Source organism: Anolis carolinensis, chromosome 6 (genome assembly GCF_035594765.1).
Source record: "Anolis carolinensis isolate JA03-04 chromosome 6, rAnoCar3.1.pri, whole genome shotgun sequence".
NCBI classification, from domain to species: domain Eukaryota; kingdom Metazoa; phylum Chordata; class Lepidosauria; order Squamata; family Dactyloidae; genus Anolis; species Anolis carolinensis.
Genome location: NC_085846.1, coordinates 111,096,957 through 111,124,082, shown reverse-complemented (window position 1 = coordinate 111,124,082; position 27,126 = coordinate 111,096,957). Strand labels below are relative to the sequence as shown.

General features: G+C 38.1%; 2 protein-coding genes across 7 annotated transcripts in view; one reads left to right on the top strand and one right to left on the bottom strand.

Annotated features, from left to right (window-relative positions):
• The first annotated feature begins 193 nt into the window (after window positions 1-193).
• On the top strand, window positions 194-20,423 carry nub1 (negative regulator of ubiquitin like proteins 1). 5 transcript variants are annotated; one of them, XM_062957521.1, is made up of 15 exons: window positions 194-364; window positions 7,796-7,913; window positions 8,010-8,172; window positions 8,960-9,018; window positions 9,789-9,876; window positions 10,005-10,199; window positions 11,525-11,613; window positions 11,728-11,834; window positions 13,291-13,477; window positions 14,012-14,119; window positions 14,434-14,586; window positions 16,559-16,705; window positions 17,328-17,414; window positions 18,308-18,518; window positions 19,572-20,423. In XM_062957521.1, exons 2-15 carry the CDS (start codon window positions 7,797-7,799, stop codon window positions 19,742-19,744), a joined length of 1,884 nt encoding a protein of 627 aa, XP_062813591.1. In that variant the 5' UTR covers window positions 194-364; window position 7,796; the 3' UTR covers window positions 19,745-20,423. The 5 variants fall into 5 exon arrangements, with proteins under 5 accessions (XP_062813591.1, XP_062813592.1, XP_008110469.1 ...); XM_062957522.1 differs by having other exon boundaries at window positions 197-364; window positions 18,308-18,512; XM_008112262.3 differs by having other exon boundaries at window positions 197-364; window positions 8,010-8,177; window positions 9,806-9,876.
• Window positions 18,706-27,126, bottom strand: part of wdr86 (WD repeat domain 86) — a 41,512-nt gene continuing 33,091 nt past the window's right edge. Inside the window, exons 7-8 of one of the 2 annotated variants that reach the window (XR_506530.3) lie at window positions 26,815-27,074; window positions 18,706-23,520 (exon numbers count right to left, since the gene is read on the bottom strand). Coding sequence is in view for 1 of the 2 variants with exons in the window: in XM_008112266.3 (XP_008110473.1) it covers window positions 23,449-23,520 (72 nt within the window). In the remaining variant the exon portion in view is untranslated. The remainder of the gene's footprint in view (window positions 23,521-26,814; window positions 27,075-27,126) is intronic. The other variant, XM_008112266.3, reaches the window with a different exon arrangement.

Genomic DNA, 27,126 nt, shown 5'->3' with positions numbered 1-27,126 from the left:
CGCCTTCTCACACTACTACATCACTATAGCGCTAGATTCCACTTTTAACTCCCACACTTGTCAATCATCCTAGGGCATGCTGGGAAGTGGAGTCCAGAGAGGGGTGCTTAAAACGCTCGGCGCGCCTGCTTCAACTACGATACCCAGAATCCAATGGGGCACATTGTGGGCGGGGCGTCGCTCTGGTGATCACGTGACGGCCATTCTCCCTCCTCAGTGTGTATTTTTGCTTTCGCTTGTGATGTGACGAAGCTTCGTCAGCCAGGAGGCCGGCCGAGGAGTTGGAGGGGCTTTCCTCTCGTGTGGCTTTATATATTTTGTTGTCAGTGGCCTGAAATATACAGACAAAGCTGGAGTCAAGCAGGTGAGTGAAATGAGGAGGGAAAGGGGCAAAACAAGGCCCTTTTTAGTCAGAAGGCCCTCCTCTTCCATTTTCTTCTATTGTGAGGTGAAGTTTGGGCAGGTTTCCATTATTTTACTTCTAAGGGCCCTTCCAGACAGGCCCTATATCCCAGGATTTGATCCCAGGTTTTCTGTTTATCCCAGATTACCTGGCAGTGTGGACCATTATAATCCAGTTTAAAGCAGAAAACCTGGGATATAGGGTCTGTCTGGAAGGGCCCTCAGTTCTTGTCAGCCACAAAGGACAATAGTTTCTGCAATTGGCAGAAGTTTCTTTGTTTTCTTCTTATTTCTTTGAACAAGATAATGGGTTACATCAAGACATCTTCCACTGTGAATTTATTTACAGTAGAGCCTCGCTTATCCAAGCCTCTGGATTATCCAAGCAATTTTTGTAGTCAATGTTTTCAATATATCATAATATTTTGGTGCTAAATTCGTAAATACACTAATTACAACATAACATTACTGCGTATTGAACTACTTTTTCTGTCAAATTTGTATAACATGATGTTTTGGTGCTTAATTTGTAAAATCATAACCTAATTTGATGTTTAATAGGCTTTTCCTTAATCCTTCCTTATTATCCAAGATATTTGCATATCCAAGCTTCTGCCGGCCCGTTTAGCTTGGATAAGTGAGACTCTACTGTACCTATTTATTTGGGCATTCCTATATCGTCCTTCTCCAAGGACTCAAGGCGGTTTACAATAGGTAAAGGTTTTCCCCTGACATGAAGTCTAATCATGTCTGACTCTGATGGTTGGTATTCATCTCCATTTCTAAGCTGAAGAGCTAGTGTTGTCCATAAACACCTCCAAAGCCATGTGGACAGCATGACTGCATAGGGCGTTGTTACCTTCCCGCTGGATCGGTACCTATTGATCTACTCACATTTGCATGTTTTCAAACTGCTTGCTTGGCAGAAGCTGGGGCTAATAGCAGGAGCTCACCCCGTTCCCGGATTCGAACCGCCAATCTTTCAGTCAGCAAGTTCAGCAGCTCAGCAGTTTAACCCACTGCGTTTCCACAATTGGTAGAAGTTTATTTACAGCAATAGATAAAACATAACAGTATGTCAGTCTTTGGCGGACATAAAAATAATCATAAATGATAAAATCACTCTAAAATGTCCCGGAAGGTGAAACATAGTTATAAAGTGCAGGTCCTAGGCCTCTGTCATCTTAGTTAAAAGCTATTCTATGATTCTATTCCACATAGGAAAGTTGTCAAGTTTTTCCTAAAGGCCAAGTGTGTGGGAGAATTACCAAGAAGTTTTCAGCCAAGCACAAGTTGTTCTGATGGTACCGTGTTGTTCATTGTCTATTGAAGGGCCCTTCCACACTGTCCTTTATCTCAGGATCAGATCCCAGATTATCTGCTTTAAACTGAAATATATGAGTCCCTGCTGCCAGATAATTTATTATTTATTTATTGTATTTCTATCCTGTTGTATTCCACCCCGGAAGGGACTAAGGGCAACTTCCAGTCTTTGCAAATATTCAATGCCACACTAAAATACAAAGCATACATTACACGTCACATTAAACATTAAAACCAAATAAAAACATATACTGGTAAATACAATTTTCTTCTCTTGGCTCCTGTTCCATTGTCTCTTTGGCAGGACTTCCACTATAGTCGCTTCCACTATGTGAGCTGTTGCTGCTATTGCAGTGTAAATTGGTAATGATAATATGAATAATCAAAATCTGGTTGAGATAGTGCTTATAGTTCTGGAGGGATTCTAATTTTTGCTTCTCATATACTTGGCAGGGGGATTTGGTTAACCAGTTAAAATTCATGAGTAAACCAGGTTTGTTGGTTTTGTATGTTTGTTTGTTTATTGACCTGAAAAATTTCGGAGGTAGTTTGAACCACTAAACCGCCTTGGCTACGGCCTTGAGTTTGGATACTCGTAATACGAGCTGTACAAAATAGTAACTTTTTGCAATAATTCTGACAGATAAGCCAAAACAGAAAGACTTGCTCAAGCCCACAAGTTTCATAAATTAGAGAGAATTAAAACCTAATTTCTCCAGTTTTGCCTTCTAACCAAAGCGTCAGAATGAGTCTCTTTTAAATAAATTAAAATTAATACCTTAACCACTCTATGCATTAGCCTTACGGCAAGAGGGAAGTGTTATTACTTGAATAAAGCAACTCCATGGGTAAAAAACAGGTGTGTGGCTTAAATACCTATTTAAAAATCAGATGGGGGAAGTGAAATGGTTTTATCCTTTAATTTAAGAAAGGTAATAATAATAACAATAATAATGTGTTTCCCACCACTTCTCACGGCTTGAGACGGAGCACAACATGGTTAAAACATGTGTCTTAAATATAATACGATTAAAAAACACATAACAAGAATGGCATTAATGTTAATAAAATGCAGGTTAAAATTAACATTTTAAAATTAACTGGGTAAGCTGCCAGAAGAAATGCCAGACATGTTGCCAGGTTGCTGCTGCTTATTCTTATTATTCTTGTTGTGTATTCTTATCCTATCTTCTTTCTTATTCTTATTAATCTACCCTTCCAAGGGAGATTAGCCCCCCCCCCCTCCTTCCGCAGGGATTTGAAAACTTGGATGTTTCAGCTAGCATTTGAGAATACCTAGTCCCTAGTTATAAATGCCCAGTCCCTAGGTTCCCTGATAATATTTTTTTCTCTGCACTTCATCCAATACCCCGGCCCTATGGTACACTGCTTGCACTATCCCACGCCCATCCCTTTTATAGCCTGGTCACACCTATTGTACTACTAAGCATTGGTTTTGTTGAGCATACTTTTAATTGAGTCCCACTGCTACTGTTTTATATTGTTATGTTTTATTTTAAATGTGTTTTAATCTGGGTTGTTATATTTTACTATATTATTATTTTAATTGTTTTGCTTTAATGGATGTTTTGTATTCACGTCTTGTGGGCATTTTGTCCCATATGTAAGCTGCCCCAAATCTCTTTGGGGAGATGGTGGCAGAGTATGAGAATGAAATTATTATTATTATTATTATTATTATGATTGTGCTTCCAGAAGTTAAACCAATGGTTCTTTTGTGTTAGTTAGGTCCATGTCAAGAAAAGCTTGATTTTAAAAAAAAATGTCAGACTGTTGGTGAAAGTAGGGGTGGGAGAAACAAAATAGAGTTCTTATTTGATTTCTAGCCTATGCTTCTCTCAAAATGAGGCGCTTTCTTACCTAAGGTCAAACCTGAGAAGGCCAAAGCCTTTTCAATTGGAGCAGATCCTAGTTTATACTTTTAAGTGGCTGAAGAATCATCAGACCTTACGTGGAATACTGTATCTAGCCTTTGGCACCACAATTCAAGAAAGATATTGACAAGCCAGAACCTGTCCAGAGAAGGACAACTAAAATAGTTAAAGATCTGGAAGACATGAATCTCTTTGAGGAACGGCCGAGGGAGCAGGAAATGTTTAACTGGGAGAAAAGAAGACTGAGAGAAGGGGACTTGAGAGCCATGTTATTTGAAAAGAGGTCACATTGAGGAGGAGGCTTGTTTTCCCTTGCTCTAGAGACTAGGGGCTCTTCCACACAGCCCTATATCCCAGAATATCAAGGCAGAAAATCCCACATTATCTGAGTGTGGACTCAGATAACCCAGTTCAAAGCAAATAGTGTGGGATTTTTTGCCTTGATATTCTAGGACAGGGGTCCTCAAACTTTTTAAGCCGAGGGCTGGTCCACAATCCTTCAGACTGTTGAGGGGCCGGATTATCATTTGAAAAAAAAATAATACAAACAAATTCCGATGCACACTGCATATGTCTTATTTGTAGTGCAAAAACAACAACAGCAACAACAACAATGAAAGAACAATACAATATTTAAAAATAAAAACAATTTTAACCAACATGCATTTATCAGGATTTCAATGGGAAGTGTGGTCCTGCTTCTGGCCAATGAGATAGTCAAGTTAATTAGGGTTGTTGTTGTTGTTGTTGTGTGCCTTCAAATCATTTCAGACTTTGGGCGTGCCTAAGTCTAAAATTTATTTATTATTTACTGCATTTATTTACTACATTTGTATCACACCTTTCTCACCCCAAAGGGGACTCAGAGTGGCTTACAAATTATATGTACATATAATATATTATATTATTAGCATAGCACAATATTAGCATTATATATTACTATATTGAAATATACCACTATACCGTAATATTATTAGTAATATTATATGTAATATAGAATATATAATTAATATTATTATATGGTATTATTAGTGTTATATTGTATTACATTATATTATTATTATCAATATTATATGTATATACAATATATTATATTATAAAACTGAGGGCGGGGGCCAGGTAAATGACGGCACAGCCCTTTTTAAGTTTGCTCATGTTTAGCTTTCACAATGTCTTTTGCTTTCTTTTTTTCCCTTCTCTGTGGCCATGTGGTAAATGTGTATGAACCAAATACTACTGAAAGCAAAACTAATGAATCTGTTTTACTGCCTCGTCCCAAGCAGCAGATGGCAATGTTTAAAGATCTTTGCCAGATCTTCTAGCAGTCATAAAACGACTCTTTAAGAGGCTCTGCGTCGAGGTCTTTTTTACAAAGAATTTTATTTTTCTCCTTTAATTTATTCTAATTTTCTGGAAGAGGATTTCTTCTCTCCTGTCACCAGCTGCTTGGGAATCCCTCCTTCCCTCAGTGAGCTTTGCTTTCTGTTTTCCTGATTTGGCTCAAAGAGAAATGGCGATGCCAGGCGAGAAGGCTACAAATTTGGCTGAAAGGGGCTTTTGTGGGGAAATTGAACAAAGCTAAGCCACTGACCTTCTGCTTATCCATATGGTACTGATAGAAAAAGTCTATATGAAGGAACCAGGAGTTGCTTTTCCTGGCTTCCTACACAGATCACAACTCCAGGAATACCAAAATATTGATCGGCTTTCATTGGCTACATCTGTAAAACCTGGCAAGCAGCTCCGGCTGTGCTGAGACCCTTGGCAGATGCTTAAATGTGGCAAACATGGTGGAGATGGCAAGGAGAAGCAGCGACAGCTGTAGTCCTTAGACAACTTCCTCTTCAGGATGGTGGATTTTGCTAGAAAAAAGTGGTTCAAAGATTGCTGTCTTTGAAACCTTCATTTTCATCTTGTTTGTGTCAAACTTGTCAACAGTGATTTTAATAGTAGCCCTGAAGATTTCTGCAGGTGCTTTGAAAGTATTCGTTTTTTCATTACTTGCTCTTTTTTGTGTTCATTTGACTGTACTATCAGTTAGATAGTAATCATTTTTTTCCAAGCAGAAGATGAGATAGTCAGTTCATCTCCTCACAAAAAGCCCTACAAAGGAGGCCAGGTTGTGAGGGACTGAACTAAGGTCACCTGAATTTCATGGCTCAATCAGGTATCAAGCATGAAACCTATACATTTTAGTCTATCACTTAAACAACTATACTATTCTGGTTCTAGTTTCTTTCTTAGATCTCATGTCACCAGGTATGTAAAGCCTTGCTAGGGTTTATATTTGATTAGATTCGTGGAATAAAATAACTATTATTTTAGTAAAGGGAGATGCTGTGTTTGACCCAGCATCTGTTAAATGAGCATTTTATCTGTTAATCCACTTTACAAGTGCATGCATTAGACTCTTGCCAGAATATGATTTTAACCTGTCAGGGGCTTCTTATAAAAATGGTTTACATGAGGAGAGCAGTTATATGAGCAAATAAAAACATCATGATAAATCATTAGCAAACATCTGTTCCATATTTATTGATTGTTTCTTACTCAGCTTCAAATGAATGTTGTGTTTGCTTGTATAATGTTCTTTATGACTTCCATTTCATTTTTATTTTCTGTTAAAAATATGCATTGCTGGCAGCCTGGAACTTAAACTTTATTGATACCAGAAATATAAAACATCATCATTTAATATTGTTATAAGAACAAGCCAAACAAAGATTGAACAACATTCCACTCTTTCATAACAGTTGCATCCCAGGCGAGATAAGGTCTAAGTCACTTGTAGTTTTAGTGATAGTCACTTTTAAAGAGGTATAATATTCTGTACAAATACAGTATAATCTCTAAATCAAGTTCCAAGGCGACTTATTCTTTTTGTTTCTCCTAAATTAGGCAGGAATAGTTAATGACAGAATTCCTAGTTTCTATTTAAATCATAGAGTTGGAAGAGACCACAAGAGCCATCCTGTCCAGCCCTCTGCCATGCAGAAACACACAATCAAAGAACTTTTCCATGTTTCAAAAACAATTTCCACTTTACAAAGTCAAGAAAGGCATATGGCAGAAGGGTCTTTATTCGATGTGCTGTGTTTTAGTCTTATTACTTTATTTTAAATGTATTTTAAACCATTTCAAATTTGAGCACTTAAAGCGAGAGCAGCTTTAGGTTGTTAGATTATTCATGCTGTAATAGGAATAAGAATAAAGTATTAAAGAAAATTGATACCCTCTTCTCCTCGTGGTTCAAAGTAGGTTAAAACACATTGCCATAAAATAAATATATAAAAACTACACACACACACATGCACATACGTGCGTACACATATACATACACACATAGGACCAAGATTAGTCCATCTAATGCAGTATTATCTTCATTAGGGATGGACAAAGTACACCTCACCAGTTGTACTTGGCACCCAAGACTATTTCTGATGCTCCTGATGGTTTAAAGGTTTATTTTCACCACTTCTGGAGACTTTCAGGAACCGGATTTGGTAAAAAATGGAGTATATAGTTTACCCCCAAATTCAAATACAACCTGTCTGCTGTATTCAACCATTCACATTCTAAAAACTATTTTACAAAAGGGACATCATTTTATTGTGCCATTGTATATAATGGGACTTGAGCATCTATTGATTTTGGTATCCATTGAGGAAACAATCCCCAAGGGCCCACTGGAAAATGAAACATGAAGCAGAACAGAAGACACTACAGCTATTGATAAGGAACAAAGATAAAAAGGCTCATAAAAGAATCCCTCCAATTCTGTTGTTTCATTGGGAAAAATTCCGTCCCTTAATTTCTCACTTTTGTCTCCCAGACCTCCATATCTCGAATGGGGTGGGCCATCCTTTTTTGTCCAAATACATCCTGGATCATTTCATTGAAATCTAAAATTGGCCTTTTAGCTTTCCACAGCTGCCCATCTTGTTTTGTATTGAGCAGCAGTGTATTACCAGGTTTCACACAGCTGAGCCTGGAGCATTCGCCCAGAGGCCTTCTGCCCAAAACTTCCCTTCCCTTGATAGTGAAAGCAGCATTTGAATGAACATGTTCCTTTTGGGAACTGAAAATGCATTTTGATTTGCCCACAAGATTGCACTGTGCATTATCTCAGGTAATATATAGAGAACTACACATTTTAATTTTGTTTTCTACACTAGGATGGCACAGGACAAGTACCTTTCGGCAAAGTTGAAAACTTTCTTACGGGAAGACAAAATTCAGCTCTGGAAACCTCCCTATACAAACAGCAACAAAGAGGCGGGTGAGGAACTGAAGGCAAGTACTTGGAGGCTGCCATATTGTGACGGCTTTCAATTTCATGCATATTTACTGCTTTCATGTTCTGAACAAATGCCTTTTTTATTGTCCCAGAATCTCGCAGTGCAATATTCAGCCAGGCTAAATTATAATGACAATGAAATAGCGGTCCTTCTGGAAGAAATACGCTGTAAAGCAGTTGAGCGGGGAACGGGAAATGAAGCTTACAAGACGACAGGCGTTGCAACGCTTGAAGTAGCCTTGCCTGCAAGGATGGGTAAAGTAAGCAATTGTTTAATGTTACCTAAAGAAGCATATTTTAAAATGTGTAGCAACGGCTGTGGGAGTATAATGAGTAATAATATTTCATGTGTACAAAAGAGGCTAATAAGCTGGATAAAAGGGATTTTCAGTTTTATTTAGGGAAGAGGTTGTCTGAGAAGGATCCATTGAGGTTGACTGACTTCACTTACCTTGAGAGTTCAATGGAAGTGAATTCACATTGATAAAATAAAATATTGTATACTCTGTTTAACCCTCCTATGCTTGTTAAAAGCATTTTACTAATATGCGTTCAACTATATATTCCCCATTACATCTTTGTTTAAATAGAAGCAGTCCAATGTATTTGTCAAGGTCTTCAGTTTTGTATTAAAATGCAGTAATGTTAGAACTGAGAACTTTTTAGAAACCCCTAATAACTGACTTAGTCATGTATTTTCCCTTTCAGTTTAGAATCTCTGTTAGTTCAGTGAATTAAAATATCCCCAGTATTGAATGATTACTACAATGTAAGTGTTGTTTACATTCAGACCCAATATTTTGGACATACGTTCCCTTTTCTTCTGAATGATAGGCTTTTGAATTCCTGTGTGAAGGCCTTTAAAAGGAAACTGTATTTGTGCGACTGGGAGGATACTGTAAACAGTCCCCATATTTCTGACAAACTTTGTGAGATATGAAGTGGGATGAGACAGGGAGAAATCCAGAGCAAAATTCAGAGTAGAATTTAGTTTAATGTGGGTAGTTTTACTTTTGAATGTATATCTTCCATACCTTTACAGACACGGAAAAATATGTTGGAGACAAAATTGGTCATCACAGGCAAGGAGCTGAGATCTCAGTAAGTAACTACTGTTTATCTTTTTGAAGATATTTTGAGTAAAGTATACTCAGCTTAGTAATGTTTTTAAATTACACTCAATAATGCATATTTTCCAAGAACGGCCTTCCATATTAATTGGAGTTAAGGGCAAAGGATTCCCGTGAAGGTGGGAAAATGTCAAATTAAAAACCTGCTTTTTTACCTCTTTTAACAATCTCTAGATCCTACAGCAGAAGTCTCTGGTCAACATCTGATGGAAGTTGACCATATATCGCAATTGAGGACTTAGATATTCCTATAGAGAACATTTTTATCAAATCCACAAAGGTCAAACCTGCAAATATCCAGTGTTGATTTTATGTATATGTGTGTGTATATATGTATGTATGTATATGGGAAAGTATATTTGTTTATAGCGGTTTATTAATATGGTACTCTCATGTGAAATGAGAGGGACCTCTGACTGGTTGGTTTTGTATGTTTGGCCTACATCGCTCAGGCTTAGAGAACAACTGGGTTGCTGTGAGTTTTCCGAGCTGTATGGCCATGTTCCAGAAGCATTCTCTCCTAACATTTTGCCCACATCTAGAGAAAAGAAGAACTGTCTGATAAGATCCTGTCTTGTCTTTTAATGCTGTGTGCTGCTGCTAGCTAGTAAAATGGCGAGTTCTTTCTTAGTCATTGTATTAATAATGGAACAAAAAGAACATGATATACAAAAACGATTTTAAAAATGAAGACTTTTTTTTCAACAATGTAGACAGTAAATCATAAAATTGAACTTTTAGTATCTATTGCTTCACAGAATAGCACAGGCATATGGATTTGAAGAAAATTGCATCAAAGTAATTATAAACAAGAAGCAACTTGATCTAGGTATGTAACATTTGTTTAAAAACTATTTAACTAAACAGTTGTAAAGCTGTATTCTGGCTTTATGTTGGGAATGTAACAGTCCCAACATATAATTTCATCTGGCCTATCAATCTGTCTCCATTTTATAGGGAAGACACTAGAAGAACAAGGTGTAACACACAACGTCAAGGTCATGGTGCTTGAGCTAAAGCTGAGTGAAGACGAGACCAGAAGGAGAGTTCGTGAAGAGGAAATGCAACATGAGGAAGAGGCTGCAAAGACAAAAGAAGTGAATAAAAAGATGCAGAGGACAAAAAAGGGACTTGAAATACTGGCAGACAGAAGTAAGATGCTCTTTGCAGAACAATGAAATACTGGTAAAAGAAAGAAAAAATATGAAAAGACTTTGCCATTTCATCCCACTTCCTTAAAGATCTGTAACCTTTGTAAAACGGGGCATTTGTCTATTAGCAGAAGCACCCTAAGGTCTTGGGATATGGGAAAGTTCTGTTGGTGATGTCTGAGTCCTCTGTGGAAAACTTCTCCTAAATTCAGTCTAACCTATTACTCTGAATCAAGTTCAGGCCAAATCATTCATTGTGGTTTACTTCCAAGTAAATCACAGTGCATAGTAAACAATTCTTTATGTCTTTCAAAAAGTCAAGATATGAATAAGCTGCACTATAAGCCCTAAGTGAGTCTTCTCCCTTTGCTGGTTAACAGTTACATTAGTGCACTATCATTAGGGTCTTCAAAGGGCTTATAGGTTCTTAGTAAGAGTTACTCAAGTTCAGTTTTTAATTCTATTTTCTAAACAATTTTTTTCTGAATTTCTCTTGGTTTAGTTCTTGAATAAGTGTGCTGAACTGAAAATTGGATCTGATTTAGTTTATTGCCTGGCTTCCATAAGCCGACCTGTGTTGCAAAGATGCTGACCTATTTAAAAATAATAATTTAGAAGACTTTCTGGAAATTTTTCTTTCTACAATATCTATAAGACAACATTCCTTTGTCCAGATGATAAGATACATAGCCAAAATATAGGACTGAAGCTGTGATTTATAAGGCCGAAGCTGGCAATACAGTTCTGCCAGAAATTGACAATAGAATTGCACATTTAAGAGAGTACACTTCTCTTTCCCTCACTAGATCCTCCAGCGCAGTTCTATGGAGTGCTTCAGCCATCATTATATGTGATACAGGATTCCAACTTCTATATGAAAGTCATACTACACAAAGAGTACTGGAACAGATCCATTGCTTAATTCATAGCTTACTTCACTGATATACCAGCAAAGCAGTATAGTGGCTTGAGTGTTAAACTGGAAGAGCAAGATTCAAATTACTGCTTGGCCACGGAAAAAGCCTTCATGGCCTTGGAGAAATCCCACACCAGCCATAGAGAAAAGCTATGACAAACCTCCTCTGAAGATAATCTAGCCAAAAAAACTGTAGACATCACAATCTACTTGAGGTCTCATAACAGCCACAACACCAAAGCTTCTTTATCTTCCTCCTCCTGCATTAACCATTCTATCTGAACAGAAAACAACCTAGTGAAATAGCCTGCTTACATTTGTGCTTGGTTTGTATTTAAAGGATTCAGGCTAATGCCCAAGAGTGACACTATTCCTTATTTTCCTGTCTGTTTTGTGTGCTGTTGTTGCAGAGGATTCTATGGATCCGGATAGAGTACCTTACTTGGACATAGCGAACCAGACTGGAAGAACCATAAAAATTCCCCCAGAAGCCAAAAAAGTGAGTGTGAGCTGCAAGGGCAATAAGTATGATTAGTTTTTATTTGAAATTTGGTTAATACTTAAAGGGTAACTTTGGTGAAATCCAATTTTCTTCCCTCCTGTGTTTTTGCAGGCTCTTTTGTTAGCTATGGGATATCATGAAAAGGGGAGATCACTGTTGAAGAAAAAAGAATACGCGATGGCATTGCCATTCTTGTTAGATGCTGATAAGCACTTCTGGTAGGAATCTGTTTGTTGAAAAACTTCTGATAAAAGTTATTGTGTTTTATAGAGCAACCTCATTGAGGGCAGTAGTTAATGCTGCCAGTGTGAAAGCAACAATACTGCCATATGCAACAAAACTGCCATATGCAATAAAAATGCGCCACAGGAGCTATGACAAGCACGCGCCAACTTTGGCCCCCCAAGTGTTTTCAACTCCCACAATTCCTAACAGTCAGTAGGCTGTTGAAGTCTAGACAACTGGAGTGCCAAAGTTGGCCCGTGCCTGAGCGATAACTCTGCCCTTAGTGTTGACAACATCACCATTATAGAAAATGGCTGAGATAATGCTCTCAATAGCCTCTCAGCACAGATTCAATTCACAGCCATGCCACAGTTCCTTTAACACACAAGACCTTGAATGACATGATTGGAGATCCAAACTAATACACTCTCACTTTAAGTATCCTGGGTAAAGTAAAGGCAGATGGGAATGTGAGGGTTTGGCCAGCAATAGTTCTGGAGTTTCTTGCCTGCACATTTGTATCGGTGTTTCCATGTTTGGAGGTCCAGTGAAGGAGGAGAAGAATGGCAGCACAGTCCAGAACGACAAGACATTCACATCAAGACTGATGAAGTTGAGCGAGAGGTGGGAGATAGTTCAGCAGTTATGTGCTCCTCACATGTTTACCAGGGTACCGTCGGCTTACCTGAGTACTTTGTCCTGTTACCTCTGTTCTTAGAGTGGAGTTTGTCAAGAGTCCAAAAGCAAGATCATTGTGAGTGTTATAAACCAGGCTGTTTAGTGATCAGAGTGCTTCCGTTTTTGTGCTAAGAGCTTTCTCTCTCTTTGCCATCACCAGACTACCTCCTTGTGAAGTTCATGTATGTACAAGATAGAACCAGAAAGAAATAAAATACTGACTTGCTATTCTTAGTCTGCTGTGATGTGATCTGCTTCTGTGTGTGTGTGTGTGTGTGTGTGTGTGTGTGTGTGTGTGTGTGTTGGGAGGGCAGGTTATGCTGTCTGTCGTGAACCATAGTGCATAGAGATTGTCACTGAGAATAGGAATCTTTTAAAATTATTTCTGGGTCACCTTTCTCATTGAAGTCAGTGTAAGGGAAATTTAATTTAGCAAGATTTGGTATTGGTGTAATATTACACTATTGGTATAACCACAGATATAACTAGAATCGAGCATGAATTTGCTCATCTCCAGTGCCCTTCCTGCCTCCTGCTTAGCCCATTCACTTTACATCATTGTTGTGTTTTTGCTATTAAGGAGGAGTTTCCTTAAAATCCAGCAGGCTCATAACCTGAAACTCCTCAGTGTCAACATGCTTTCATAGGCACGAACTAGATTTTCAAGACCAATAATAACTTATTTTAATGCCTGTTTTGTGGACATATGGATTCTATCTATGGTTGGACACTTTTGTAATGAAATTGTTTTTTTCCCTTGTTGCTTATTAGTGAGTGTGGTTCTGAACTCCTGACCACAGTCGACAATTATGCAGTGCTGCAGCTGGACATCGTGTGGGCCTACTTCCACTTAGGTCAGCTGGACTGCCTGGACGATGCTGACAAGAAGCTCCTTGCAGCCCACAATTGCTTCAGAAGGTGTTATGGAGAGAACCACGAAAGGCTGGTCACTATAAAGGTAGGCCAAAAAGACTGTCCTTTCTCTGTGTGTTTCTGGTTTTTACAAATGTCCTTGACATTTAGAACTTTAAAATCTGAGAAATCTATTGTAAGGAAAACCCACAGAATGGATACAAAAATGTGGCAAGTGTGTTTTATTTTGGGACAGTTGGACTCATTCTCTACTGATCAGATTTCATATCTAGCTTTTTTTAGATTGTCGCCCAAATACTTGCTTTGTTGTTTCCTTTATGATACTTACATTGAGGTCTATTTTGTAATTGTATTCCATCGCAATGGCCTCTTCTTACCTAGAGAAAGCAAATGTCTTTGCTTCACTTCTTCAAAGCTTCAAGAGATCAGAGCAGGGTCAGAGCTTTAATGTTGTTACATGTATACACGTGATTTATTATTTTTTGCTTGCTTTTTAACTTTGGGATCTTGCCCTTTTCACTCTTTCTCATGTAGGTTTTGTAAGCCTTTTAGTAAATAAAACTGCCTTTGTTAGTCCTTTGAATCTGACCCATTTGTAAATACTTTTCTTACTCTTTAGGGAAGTTCTGGGAGAGAGAAGGCTTTATTTTTGAGGCTTTATTTGCTTCAAGGAATAAGTCATTATCACAACGGCAGAGAAAGAGAAGCTGCCGAACATCTTCAGAAGGTACGCTTTTATATTTTGCATCAGAATCACCTCTTAATGTAATATAACCATATTATGAAACATGGGAAGTATCCCAATTGAACACATCAGCACATAGGATCATACTGCATAATTTTCTCCTTTCTAAGGAGTCTATAGCAGGCATGGGCAAGCTTCGGCCCTCCAGGTGTTTTGGACTTCCAACTTCCATAATTCCTAACAGCCGAGGTTTGCCCGTGCCTAGTCTCTAGGCTCCAAAGAGTTTTCATCCCTTTTTCTTCACTCACTCCAATAGAGAGTCATCCTACTTCATGTCCTTGTCTTTCTCTTTGCAGGCGCATGGCTTGTTCCAAGAACTGTGCATCGACCCAGAAAAAATCAACAGCTTGTTACTTCTGGGCTTCTCTGCTCAGGAAGCTCGTCTCGGTCTCCGAGCCTGTGATGGGAATGTGGATCATGCAGCTAGTCATATTTCCAACAGAAGAGAGGTATAGTGTCATGCTTTACCCCTAAGGATGTGTTTTTGTATTGTTGGGAGGAGGCAATGTGTGGAATGTAAGGAAAGAATAAATACCAACAATTGCTGTCATGCCGCATCTCACAAGATCTCTGGGCCACTTAAAATCAAATAGCTTAAAAACAGCTGAAAAAAGTTGGGAACTGCTCATGTGTACAGATCTGGAGGTAGTAATTAACCCCCAAAAGCCTTCAGTAAAAAGTGATGTAATGCTTCGTCCCAGAATGAAACTGTTGTTCGTATGATTTAGGCCTCTGTAGGGAAGATATTTCTGTATTTAGGATACTAAAGGAAATATGTTCCTCTCTTTGTGTCCCCCTTCAATGAGTTGCTCCCATTAGTGGGACACAAAGGAGGACCCCTCCAACATACTTTAGTCCTTGAGCAGGCATATAATGAGCAAGACCCTCCTTCAAAGAACTGGTCTTTTAGGCCTTTGAAAGTTATAAATAGCACCTTATTTTCAGTCCAGTAATTTCTCGACAGCCAATGTACGTCCTTTAGAAAATCAGCATTACAGTCAACCCTCCACATCTTTGGGTTTAAGTTTTGTAGATTTTGGTCACCCTATATAACATGATTTTTGTTTCTGGGTTATAAATGTCATTTCGTAATGAGTTCTATCATAAAAAAATGGAAAAAGTTATTAAACTGAAAAAAAAACTTTGTTTTGTGAGATATTCTGCAGTACATTTTGCTATGGTTTTTCAATGAATATCTCATAGAGTCTCAACCAATTCAACATAGTTTATGGCAGCCACAAAAACAAAGTTTCTGGAGGACAACTGCTTTCAAAATACCACACAATTAAACAGGAAATAACACTTTCAAAACCAGAAACAGAAAGGTTTTCAAATTTTGTTACATATTAATATTGGTGCATTAGATTATTAATCCTCTCTAGGAATTTCTTGATCCTTCAGTACAACTTAATCACTAACCTTTGCTAGAAACTTAACTACAGAGTCATACTGGAGGATGTAAAAATTATTAGAGAAAATACATCTTCAGGGCTTCCTAAGTCTCTCTTTGGTCACCTTCTGGCAAAAGTTCACCATAAATCCCTCCAGAGAACCTAGAGGTTACTAGAGAGGTGCTCATTAAGGCCAAAAAAGTGTTTTACTTGCAGTTTTTTCTACTTTTGTGAGAATCCTGAATCCTGCACCCTTAACCCTGACAAAAGCGGAGGACCTACTGTGTATGGTTTTCATCTGCAGCTGTCTAATTGGCAATCCAACTTCTCCATCTTGCACTTAATGTCTTATTGCATGATTCATTTTTGTGCCCCAGTCATTGATCATTATGTCTCCAGAATGGGAAATGGTTTCCGGTTCATGCAGAATTTTTGTCATTTTTAAAAATACACATATGAAATCTCTTGGAAAAGGAACCTTCTGGGGAGAGGGGGGTCTCATCCTTCAAAATTTATTTACAACATTTTTATCCCGCGTTTCTCACCCGAGGGGACTCAAGGCGGCTATAAAATAGCTCAGGCATGGGCAAACTTAGGCTCTTCGGGTGTTTTGGACTTCAACTCACAAAATTCCTAACAGCCGGTAATTGTGGGAGTTGAAGTTCAAAACACCTGGAGGGCCCAAGTTGGCCCATGCCAGGTATAGATGGTTCAAGATCTCAGTTTTCCATAAATATCTTTGTAAAGAAACATGAACATGTGTAAGTTCCTCTACAAAAGCAATTTGTCTTTTTTGTGAGATGTCCAAAAAACTACATTCAGTTCAAGGTTTGGAAGCAGAGTTGTGCTTATGGAGCTCTTGTGCTTGCAGGTGTGCATTCTCCACTGGTGCTGTTTGCCCCTGCTCACATTGGTGAAATGAACACTCCTTCAGTTGCACATTTGAGTCTGCATTCAGTTGCACAGTATTGCCATTCAACATGCTGGTCTCAAAGCATAATCTAGAGCACTTTTTGTCATATTGCTGCAGGAGAAAGCTCAAATAAGGAGGGAAGAGAGAGCTAAAAGGCGAAAGCGGATAGAGGATATAAACTCTTTGAAGAGCATGGGTTATTCTGAGCGAGCTGCTAGAGAAGCCCTTCATCAGGCAAAAGGAAACCTTGAACAAGCTGTTAAGGTAAGTGCTCTTTACAATGCTGCAACATTGGAAACAAGGCTTATTCTTTTTCTCAAAAACTGCTTGGAAAAATATTGTTTTCTTAGGCTTGGCCAGATGATATTTCTGCCTCTTCATATTGTTAAAAATGTCAACTTGGAGCTGATGAGTCAGATTCCTCTAGAATTAAATTTGCTTCCATGCAATATTTTGAACACTGTGAAGTCTTCCTGCATCAAGATCACCCAAATAAAACAAACTTATTTCAGCAATAAACGTTAATTCAGCAGATATGGAACAGGGATTAGTGAAGAGTTCTAGATGGCTGCCTCTTTGCTTTTTTGTCCCAAGAGAATAGAAAAGTAGCTGTTAAAGCAAAGAGTAGTGACTAACCGAATAGTGTGCTCTAGCTTTTCTAACTAGTGAGACATGACAGAACAAAAAATCATAATAATGTCATATATATGCTAAGTGACCACAAAAGGATTTTGGAGTTGTGCTGAATAGTTCAGTGGAAACAGTGTCCTAGCGTGTAATAGCTGTGACAGAAAAAAAAACCAAATTCCATGTTGAGGGCTGGGAATAAAGCTATAATTATATTTTATACAGATCTATATATACATGCGATCATTTCTTCTTCTAGCTTATGCTTGACAACCCCCAGTTACTTTTGCCAGAGGATGATGATCCTGGAGATCAGTTTCATGTTCCCCAGGAAAGTGTGGATCAGGTAAGTCTAGACTGTTGAGTATATTTGGAAAGGAGAAGGAGGAGTTATGTATGTACTCGGTTACAGTGACTCAGGGATAACAAGACATTCAGACAAAGCAAGATGGGAGGGAGGCAGATAGAGTAAGAGAGAGATATCTGAAAAACAGATTGATGGATAAGATAGATAGAAAGGCCTCTCATATATGTTGGGCTGATTTTTTCCTTGTTCAGCAGTTGTGTATATTTAAATCATAATTTGGCTCAGAACTTGCACACTGTATCCTGCCAGTGTTTGAGTTTGTTTCATGTGAGTGCAGATGTTCATCTGGCCCATTGAATGATATGTTGACACATAAAAACCCTGTTGCTTCTAGATGAGTCCAGCTATTGAGTATAACCCTATTTCCTGCAGACAGTCATTTTTGATTAAATATTTATACGTGGAAAATCTACAGAGAGACACAGGGACCATTAGAAAAGCCAAGGGTTCCAGATCAAAGTCAACAGGGGAAGCCTTCTGGCTAAAGGGGTTCGCACAATATAGAAGGCATGGGCAAACTTGGGCCCTCCAGGTATTTTGGACTTCAGCTCCCTCAATTCCTAACAGCCACTGTTAGGAATTGTGGGAGTTGAAGTCCAAAACACCTGGAGGGCCCAAGTTTGCCCATGCCTGAACTAGAAGCTTGGTTACAATGTTAGAGGTAGATGTAATCAAACCACCTTTCCGTGTAGTTGTAAAGCTCTGTCAGAAGCCTTAGGCGATCATTCTTTTACTTCTAGCCCAACTTAGTTCATAGAACTTCTCAGAGGTGAAAATATGGCCCTGAGCCACTTGGAGGAAAAGGGAGAGGGCATTTATTTTGTGACCGCCTACAACAACCTGTACCTCTTCTTTGCCTTTGTTTTGTGTAGTTGGTGTACATGGGATTTAACCCAGAGATAGCAAAACAAGCGCTGAAAGTGTTCAAAGGCAACATTCAGCTAGCTGCACAGATGCTGGTCCATTACGGGGGGACTCTCCCACCTGATTTACAGGCCTCCTCAGAGACCCCTTCAGAGACCACCACTCCGTCGGATGAATCCAGTTCATCCAAAGATTCTCCAACTGATTCTGCAGGTAAAGGTATTAGAAAATATTATCATAACCTGTTAGAATTATGATACCAATATGGTTAGATATTGGTGCAGAGTAGCAAAAATACAGGAGTCTAGGAGTTTATGTGAGCAGAGGTGAGAAAAACAAAATAGCCAGCCTCCCTTTCTCTTTAAAAAAGTCATGCACATAAAATAAACATCAGAGACACCAAAAGTAAAATAGTTAAAAGTATGTTTACTCACAATCTTGCTTGATGATGGTCATACAGGTAAAAACATCTTAGTTCCAAAGAATATAGTTCATGATACTACATATCTCTTAAAAAGAAGTAACAGCAGGCCGCATGGCAGGATCAAGAGAGAGAACAAAAGAAAATGTTCCCTTTTATACCCCAAATTCTAAAGATATATGTAACTTCCTGTATGTCTCCAGGAAGTATACTCCCATTTCCCTCATCACATGCAAAATCCCTAAAATTGTGCCATCAACTTTGGAATGCAGCTTTGGCTTCAGGTTACTAAGCAACCAAACTAACTACATAAACCATTCCACATTGAAAATGCATGCATGATTGCTAGATAACCCAACAAAAAGAGCAAAAAGGGAGAGTGTTCTCAATATCCTACTGGTATACCAAGTATAATAAGGGTATTAACAAATCTGAATGTGTCTAAAATGGGCAGCCAAGATGATCAGATATCTGGAAAGCCCTGTGGACTTCAAGAGTGTCGTATATTTAGCTCAGACATGGGCAAACTTCAGCCCTCCAGGTAGTTTTATGCTGCTCTTCAGACTGGAACACAAACCAGTGGGTCCAAGTTAAAGAAAAGCAAATCTGCATAAACATTGGGAAGAATATAGCTGTTCAGCAGTGGAATAGCAATGGGGAAGGGGGCACACGCCTCCCTTGGAGGGCTTTAAACAGAGGTTGAATGGATATCTCTTTAAGGAGTGCTCTAGTTGTATATCCCTGCATGGCAGAATTAGACTAGTTGACCCTTATGATTTAAGTAAATTACTGCATGTGGGAATAAGAGACTTTGTCTGCATTTGTGCACTGCGTTTCTCCCTTATCTCTAGGTACGTCTGGAGCCTCAACCGATGAAGACATGGACGCAGAAGTTGTCAACGAAATCCTAGAGGATATTCCGGAACATGAAGAAGATTATTTGGACTTAACTCTGGAAGAGGAAGAAGTTGTCATCAATGAATACCTCTCGTATATTCGAAACCTGCAAATACAGTCCAAGTAGACAGACTCTTAAAGACTCCAGTCACATTTATCTGCACCAGCATTGTTTCTGCTCCAGTTCAGATATGGTTTAGTTGCATGTAAGTCCTACTAAAACCAATGGGTCAGTTTAATCAAAATGGTCTTGACTTTAGCTGATTTAGTCTAGACTGGAACCTTGGACTTTTAATACTTGGGTTCCAAGTATGTCTGATTCTGTCTTTTTGCCAAATGCCTTAAGTTCATTCAGTCGCATAATTTTGAAACATTGGTTTGTGTAAAGTCTGTTGTTATCTGATCATTATCTAGAGCAACACTGGATAATAACGTCAACTGTAGAACAAAAATACTTACATATTTTTATATAGAGATTCAATATATATATATTGGTGTGAATCAATCTATTTAAATAGCAGATAATAAAACTCAGTTCACATCCTGTCACAAAATCCAGTTTTATTTAAAATATGGAAATGAAAATTTCTACATGGGTTCCTGTTTGAATTATCATTGATATAGTCTGTTCTTGGAAATATGGACCCAACTGTGTTGAGCTGTCAATTTTTGAAAAGTTTTTCTTTCCATCCTGTCTCTTGTAAATCTATTGTGCCTGAACTTGGAACAACTCCTGTTTTCAATCTCTGTCTTGCATAATGGAATCACAACCAATAAAAAAGGCCAATTTTCATCACATAAATACATGACAGACTTGTTTAAATTTCTTTTTCCGTGTTATTGGTTAGAGGGAGATTTAACAAGGCTGAATCCTCTCAGTGTCATAGATCTGTATTAATAATAATAATAATACTTTATTTATATTCCGCTCTGCTCCTCGAGGGGACTCAGAGCAGATTACAGCATATAAATAAACACAGGCAAACATTCAGTGCTTTGTTACAAATGAAAATGCAGTGAAACAAATACACAGACAAAGGCAAAGGCTTCTCCTTTCATTTCTGGCTCTGAAGGCGGTGCTCATCTCTGGCTCTGGGGGAGGTGCTCTTCTACGTTTTCAAGACAAGTTGCCTGCGTTATCGTAGACTCCTGGTCGTGGCTGGCAAGACTGCTTGGAACGTCTTTTTGCCTTTCCCTCGGAAGTACCTATTTATCTACTCTCATTTGCATATTTTCGAACTAATAGGTTAGCAGGAGTTAGGGGTAACAATGGGAGCTCACCCTGTCTCGTGAATTCGAACTGCCAACCTTCAGGTCAGCAGGTCAGCAGCACAAGAGTTTAACCCATTGTGCCACCGCGGCCCCCTTGCATGCATAAGTTTCCCTATGCATGCAGTTGCATTATTTCAAATTCTTTTGATTGTTTTGCAGTGGATATAAATCAGGGAATGGTTGGATAAGCAGATTTCCACATGTAACGAATTCACTTGCAGTTGTATATTTTGAATGGTGGATAATTGTTGGTAACTTCAGTGTACCATAAGCATGCACATTAGTAGATATGCACTTGATATTCAATGAAAAAGTGATGTGGTGGATGAGAGCGGATGTATACCATGCAAGCATGATATATACCATGCAAGTCTTGGCCATTGGCAGACTTCTGTGGTGGAGCTGTTCATATTGTGATTGCTGTAAGTATTAAAATGGTAAATACAGAAAAAATTAGTAAACCCTTTTAACGGTTGAAATGATAGAGATTGTGACTCTAACCTATTTGTTACTATGAGTCGTTTGTAAGTTGAATGTAACTCGTGGACTGCCTGTACTTCCGATTGCATTATTCATTTTAGGGACATTGTGGTATCCATTCTGAGGTTTGGCGGACAGAGCTGAAGCTGTTTTGCATGGGTGTACTTTGTATGTAAGGGGCACTGAATGTCTAGACAGGATTCTAGATAACACAACCAGCAATTATGCCATCTTAGTCCCTCAAGAAGATTCTGAACTTTGGGTGCATGGTTTTTGTATGGCTTAGATGGAAACACTGCTTTTTGTACACAAACCATATCCTAATTCAACCACGGCAGATTAGTTTGATGAAATAAACATGGATTGCCTTGTGAACTACGCCTGTGATATCCATGTGACTCACTTTCAGCCTAAATCTCTCAAACCACTTCCTGCAACAAGTTGCTTGTGTAAACTGGCCTTCGCCCTTTTTGATAATCAGTCAGTGAATTCCTTCCTATAGTACTGGTGTATGCATACCCGATAGTACAGATTATTCATTAAATGCCTGGACGATCTGTAGTAGGAACCATAAGCATCAGGATTCATTGATAAAAATGCAGTGTGCTATATATGGTCAAGATAACGCAATCAGTTGAGTAGGCTTGTCTTGGATACGCCCAGTGTTTCTCCTATCATGCTCCCAAATATGTATGTCCGCACTATGACAAGAAAACCTTACACAATGGATCATATCAGTTTTATATTAGCCATATTGAGCAAGTTTCACATTTTTAAAAGAGTTACAACTGCTGCCTCTGATTCAATAACATTTACATGATTATTCATGTAAATGTGATTTTATTAAGACTTCCCAAACTCAAATCTATCTGGCCACTAGATGGTGCCCGGTGCCTTTTCTAAGTGTTCATCATATTTGAGACTGAAAAGTATTGCAATTTGTGGTAACACAGGAACTAAGGCTGGGTTGAACCTAACTTGCTAAAAAGCTTAGTTCAGGATAGGGGAGAGGACTAGTTATGGAGCAATGTATATCCAAAAAATGCACAAGACAAATTTGTCCTCAGGGGAAGCCTAATAATATTTTTGAACATGCCCAAAAATATGTGCATTCACATGTATATTCTTGTAATTATTCCAGAGAAGGCAACAGAAAGCAAATGCAGTTGAGGCCAAACTGGAAGTTGTGTCTGATATGTATGCATACTTATTTCCCTATATCTTTAGGATGTCCAGATATTGTAGAGGGAATCCTGAACATATAGTTTATGGGAACAAGAGGAATTTCACAATGTGTGGCATGCAATCTCAAGAATTAAAAATGTCAGAATTTCTTATTTCTTGAGCTTAGGTAGAAAATGACAATGAGAGCTGGTGTCCTGCTCAACAATTACAATCACGTCAACCTGATTTTAAAAAGATTGTGGCAACCAGACTGATTGATAACTGGCAAATGAAGGCAGTGACAGACTTTGTGTTTCTCGGTGCGAAGATGACTGCAGACGCAGACTGCAGCCAGGAAATCAGAAGATGTTTACTTCTTGGGAGGAGAGCAATGACCAATCTTGATAAAATAGCAAAGAGTGGAGACATCACACTGGCAACAAAGATCCGCATAGTGAAAGCAATGGTATTCCCCGTAGTAACCTATGGGTGCGAGAGCTGGACCATAAGGAAGGCTGGGCAAAGGAAGATAGACGCTTTTTTTTTTTTTAAGATATTTTTATTGAAAAGTTACGTACATACATCATAACAACATACAGTAACAAACAACAATAAAACAAGTGCAACACACCTCACACACACAAAAGGGAGGGGGAGTGATAAGGATTGATAAGGGGGAGAAAAGGGGATGGGAAACAGAAAATACAATAAGGGTTAGGGAATGTGAATAGTGGACACAATAGGGGGGGTGTTCTTCCGATCTTTGTACATCTTTTTGTTATAAGTTCCCTTATCAATTTTTAGATGTAATTTTCTTAATGTAGTCCTCAAGTGGAGACCAGTCCGTGTCCTTCATCGCTCTTCCATTACTCTTCCTCAGCAAAAAAGTTAATTTGTCCATATCCTTTATTTCAATCAGTTTTCCCAGCCATGCTTCTTTTGTTGGTGCATTTTCACTTTTCCATTGCTTTGCGACCAGCATTCTCGCTGCAGTGATACAGAAGGTGAATAATTTGTCTGTATTTCTATCTACCATAATTGATTGATCGTATAACCCTAGCAATAGGAGTTCAGCTGCTTTTTAAAAATTTGTTTTTAAGATTTTGTTACTTTCCTCTAGTACCATCGTCCAAAATTTCTCTAATTTTTTGCAACTCCACCACATATGGTGGTATGAGCCGATTTGTGTTTTACACCTCCAGCATTTGTTATTAGCCTTTTTATACATTAGCCCTATCTTTTTGGGTGTCAGATACCACCTATGCAGTACTTTGAGCCAGTTTTCTTTCATATCTGTAGAATAAGAGTATTTTATCTTTTTTCTCCAAATAGATTCCCATTCATGTATATAAATAGGACGGCCGATGTTGTTTGCCCACTGAATCATTGCTTTTGTTGTGCCCTCTGATTGTAACTCCCATTCCAATAATTTACTGTATAATATGGATATAACTTTTTTGTTGGACTGACAGATTCTATCCCAGAAACCCTGTTCAGTTTCAAAACCTTCCGGGTTGTCCTTTTTATAGGATTCCTTAATTTGAAAGTAATGATACCACGTTACATTCCTATTAATGGATTGGATTTCTTGTAGATCTTTTAACTGCGGAGTGGTATTTGTGTTGAGTGCTGAATTTAAGATTTCTTTATAAGTCGGCCAATCTCTCCACCCTAATAATCTACGGTGATTTGCTTCTAATGGAGAAAGCCAGAGGGGGGTTTTGGTATGAAATTGCCTTTTATATTTATCCCAAATTTTAATTAATGAAGATCTTATGAAGTGATTACCAAATTGCTTCTCAATTTTTGATTTGTTATACCAAAGATAACCATGCCATCCTCTCCTTAATTCATGTCCCTCCAAATTCAAGATTTTAATTTGTTTCAATTTAGTCCATTCTGTTATCCAATTGAGAGCACAGGCGTCATGGTATAATTTTAAATCCGGTACGCCAAATCCCCCTTGCTTTTTAGGCGAAATCATTGTACTATATTTTATTCTGGCTTTCTTTTTTTTCCAGATAAATTTCATAATTTCTTTTTGCCAATTGTTTAGTAGGGTGGCTTTCCTTATAATTGGGATGTTTTGAAACATGTACAGCATTTTAGGGAGAACATTCATTTTGATTATGGCAATTCTGCCCATTAACGACACGTTTAAGTTACTCCAATTCTCCAGATCGCTTTGAATTTCTTTCCATTTAGACAAGTAATTTAAATCTAAAAGTTTGTTATTTTTCGCTGAGAGCCAAATACCTAAATATTGTATCTTAGCAGGAATCTCCAGCCCCGAAATGTCATATAACTCTTTTTGCTTTTCTTTTGACATATTTTTCGTTAATATTTTTGGTTTTTTGCTATTAATTTTTAGACCTGCCACTTTTCCAAACTCGTCAATTTTACTTAACCAATCTTGTATACTCTTTCTGGGATTTTCAATAATACAAATAAGGTCATCAGCAAAGGCTCGAAATTTGTAATCCCTATTGTCTAATCTGATTCCTTGTAACTTTTCATCTCTATTAATGGCTCTTAATAAAACTTCCAATGCACCATCACAATGACTAATGATTCCCCCCAAAATCAATTTTTACCTGTTACTGAAATGTGAATCAACACATACGTATTTCCCATTGATTGAGTGAGTCTCTTCTAGATGGTACTAACAATAGGATTCCGGCCCCCATCCTGTGTCTTAAATATGGGGAGAACCCAAGAGCTAAAAACCCTGAAGGCACCAGATCTGATGAGATCTTCGAAACCACACAAGGTCTGGCTGGACTGCTATTTGGAAAGGGGACCGCCAGGGAATGCCAGGCACTGTGAGCGATATTTCAGAGTATTCCTTAAGAAGACCCTATGAAATTCTTGGTGTTGCCATAAACAGGTGACATGAAGGCACATGCAGTCCTACAGTAGGATGCAATTCAGGATCTTCATTCTTCTAAAAATGTTCAGGGTTACATGTGGTGGAAGGAAAGTGTTGGATATTGGAAATGAAGAGGCAGCAAGACTTGTCTATAGTATAAAGCAGGCATGGGCAAACTTTGGCCCTTCAGGTGTTTTGGACTTTAACTCCCACAATTCCTAACAGCCTACCGGCTCACATTTATCTGAGATGTATTACCTGCACCAATAAAAGTACTGTATATACTCTAGTATAAGCCTAGTTTTTCAGCCCTTTTTTAAAGACTGAAAAAGCCCCCCCTCAGCTTATACTTGGGTGAGGGTCCTGGTTGGCTTATACTTGAGAATATATGGTACATTTATTATTTTTCTCTATTATTATTGGTATTACATTTATTATTTTTCTCTATTATTGTTGCTACTATTACATTTATTTTACTCTATTTTTATTATTATTAATAATACATTTATTATTTCACTCATATTATTATTATGGCATTTATTATTTTACTCTTTATTATTACATGTCCAGTAGAGTCTCACTTATCCAACATAAACGGGCCGGCAGAACGTTGGATAAGCAAATATGTTGGATAATAAGGAGAGATTAAGGAGAAGCCTATTAAACACCAAGTTAGGTTATGATTTTACAAATTAAGTACCAAAACATCATGTTATACAACAATTTTGACAGAAAAAGTAGTTCAATACGCAGTAATGCTATGTAGTAATTACTGTATTTACGAATTTAGCACCAAAATATCATGATGTATTGAAAACATTGACTACAAAAATGCATTGGATAATCCAGAACATTGGATAAGTGAGTGTTGGATAAGTGAGACTCAACTGTATTATTTTCCTGTATTTATTATTATTATTATTACATGTATTATTTTACTCTATTATTATTAAAAGGAGACATAAGCACATTTACATTGAAGAATATGAGAATAATGATTTGATCAGAGTTGGACAGTCTTATCTTAAATTTGAGCTTTATGTAAATATTCAAAAACATTTAACCTAATGATGCCTCAATTAATGTAATTTTATTGGTATCTATTTTTATTTCTGAAATTTACCACTCTCGGCTTATACTGGAGTCAATGTTTTCACAGTTTTTTGTGGTAAAATTAGGTGCCTCGGCTTATATTTGGGTTGGCTTATACTCAAGTATATACGGTAAGTCTTACCTTACGTATTTTCTCTTCCATTTCCCACCATAAGGTCATATATGTCCCTAGTTGTGCTGCACTCTGTTCTTCTATAGATACCAAATGGAAACCACTTCCACTGGCACAACTGTTCATGTCTCAATCCATTATAAGGATGACTGAGAAACATGGAGTATAGATACCCTACATAATCTACCTGTTATCGGCTGGCCTTTTTTCTCAAAGAAGACTTCACACTTAAAAGTTGCAGCCGCAGCAGGCTGACTTTTCCCGGTTCTGATGAGTCGTCAGATTGGTGAGTCCTACGAAGGCTAATTAGTGTGGAAGCCCCCCCTGCGTTCCTTCCACGGACGTTGACAGGAGCCCAAAAGCTGCCACTCCAGCTGGAAAGAATTGTGCAAGTCTTTGCAATTTGCACAGCAAGAGGAATTGGCAGAAGCGTGAGAATGTTGTAATCTGTTTAGGAACAGGAAGGCAAATAAAAGAGGCATTCATTCCACCCCAAACA

Excerpts from the sequence above, each read along its gene's own strand:
- nub1 (XM_062957521.1), top strand. The coding sequence starts at position 7,797 with ATGGCACAGGACAAGTACCTTTCGGCAAAGTTGAAAACTTTCTTACGG. Across the intron at positions 7,914-8,009 it reads AGGCGGGTGAGGAACTGAAG|AATCTCGCAGTGCAATATTC; the intron begins GCAAGTACTTGG and ends TTATTGTCCCAG. Across the intron at positions 9,877-10,004 it reads CAAGAAGCAACTTGATCTAG|GGAAGACACTAGAAGAACAA; the intron begins GTATGTAACATT and ends TCCATTTTATAG.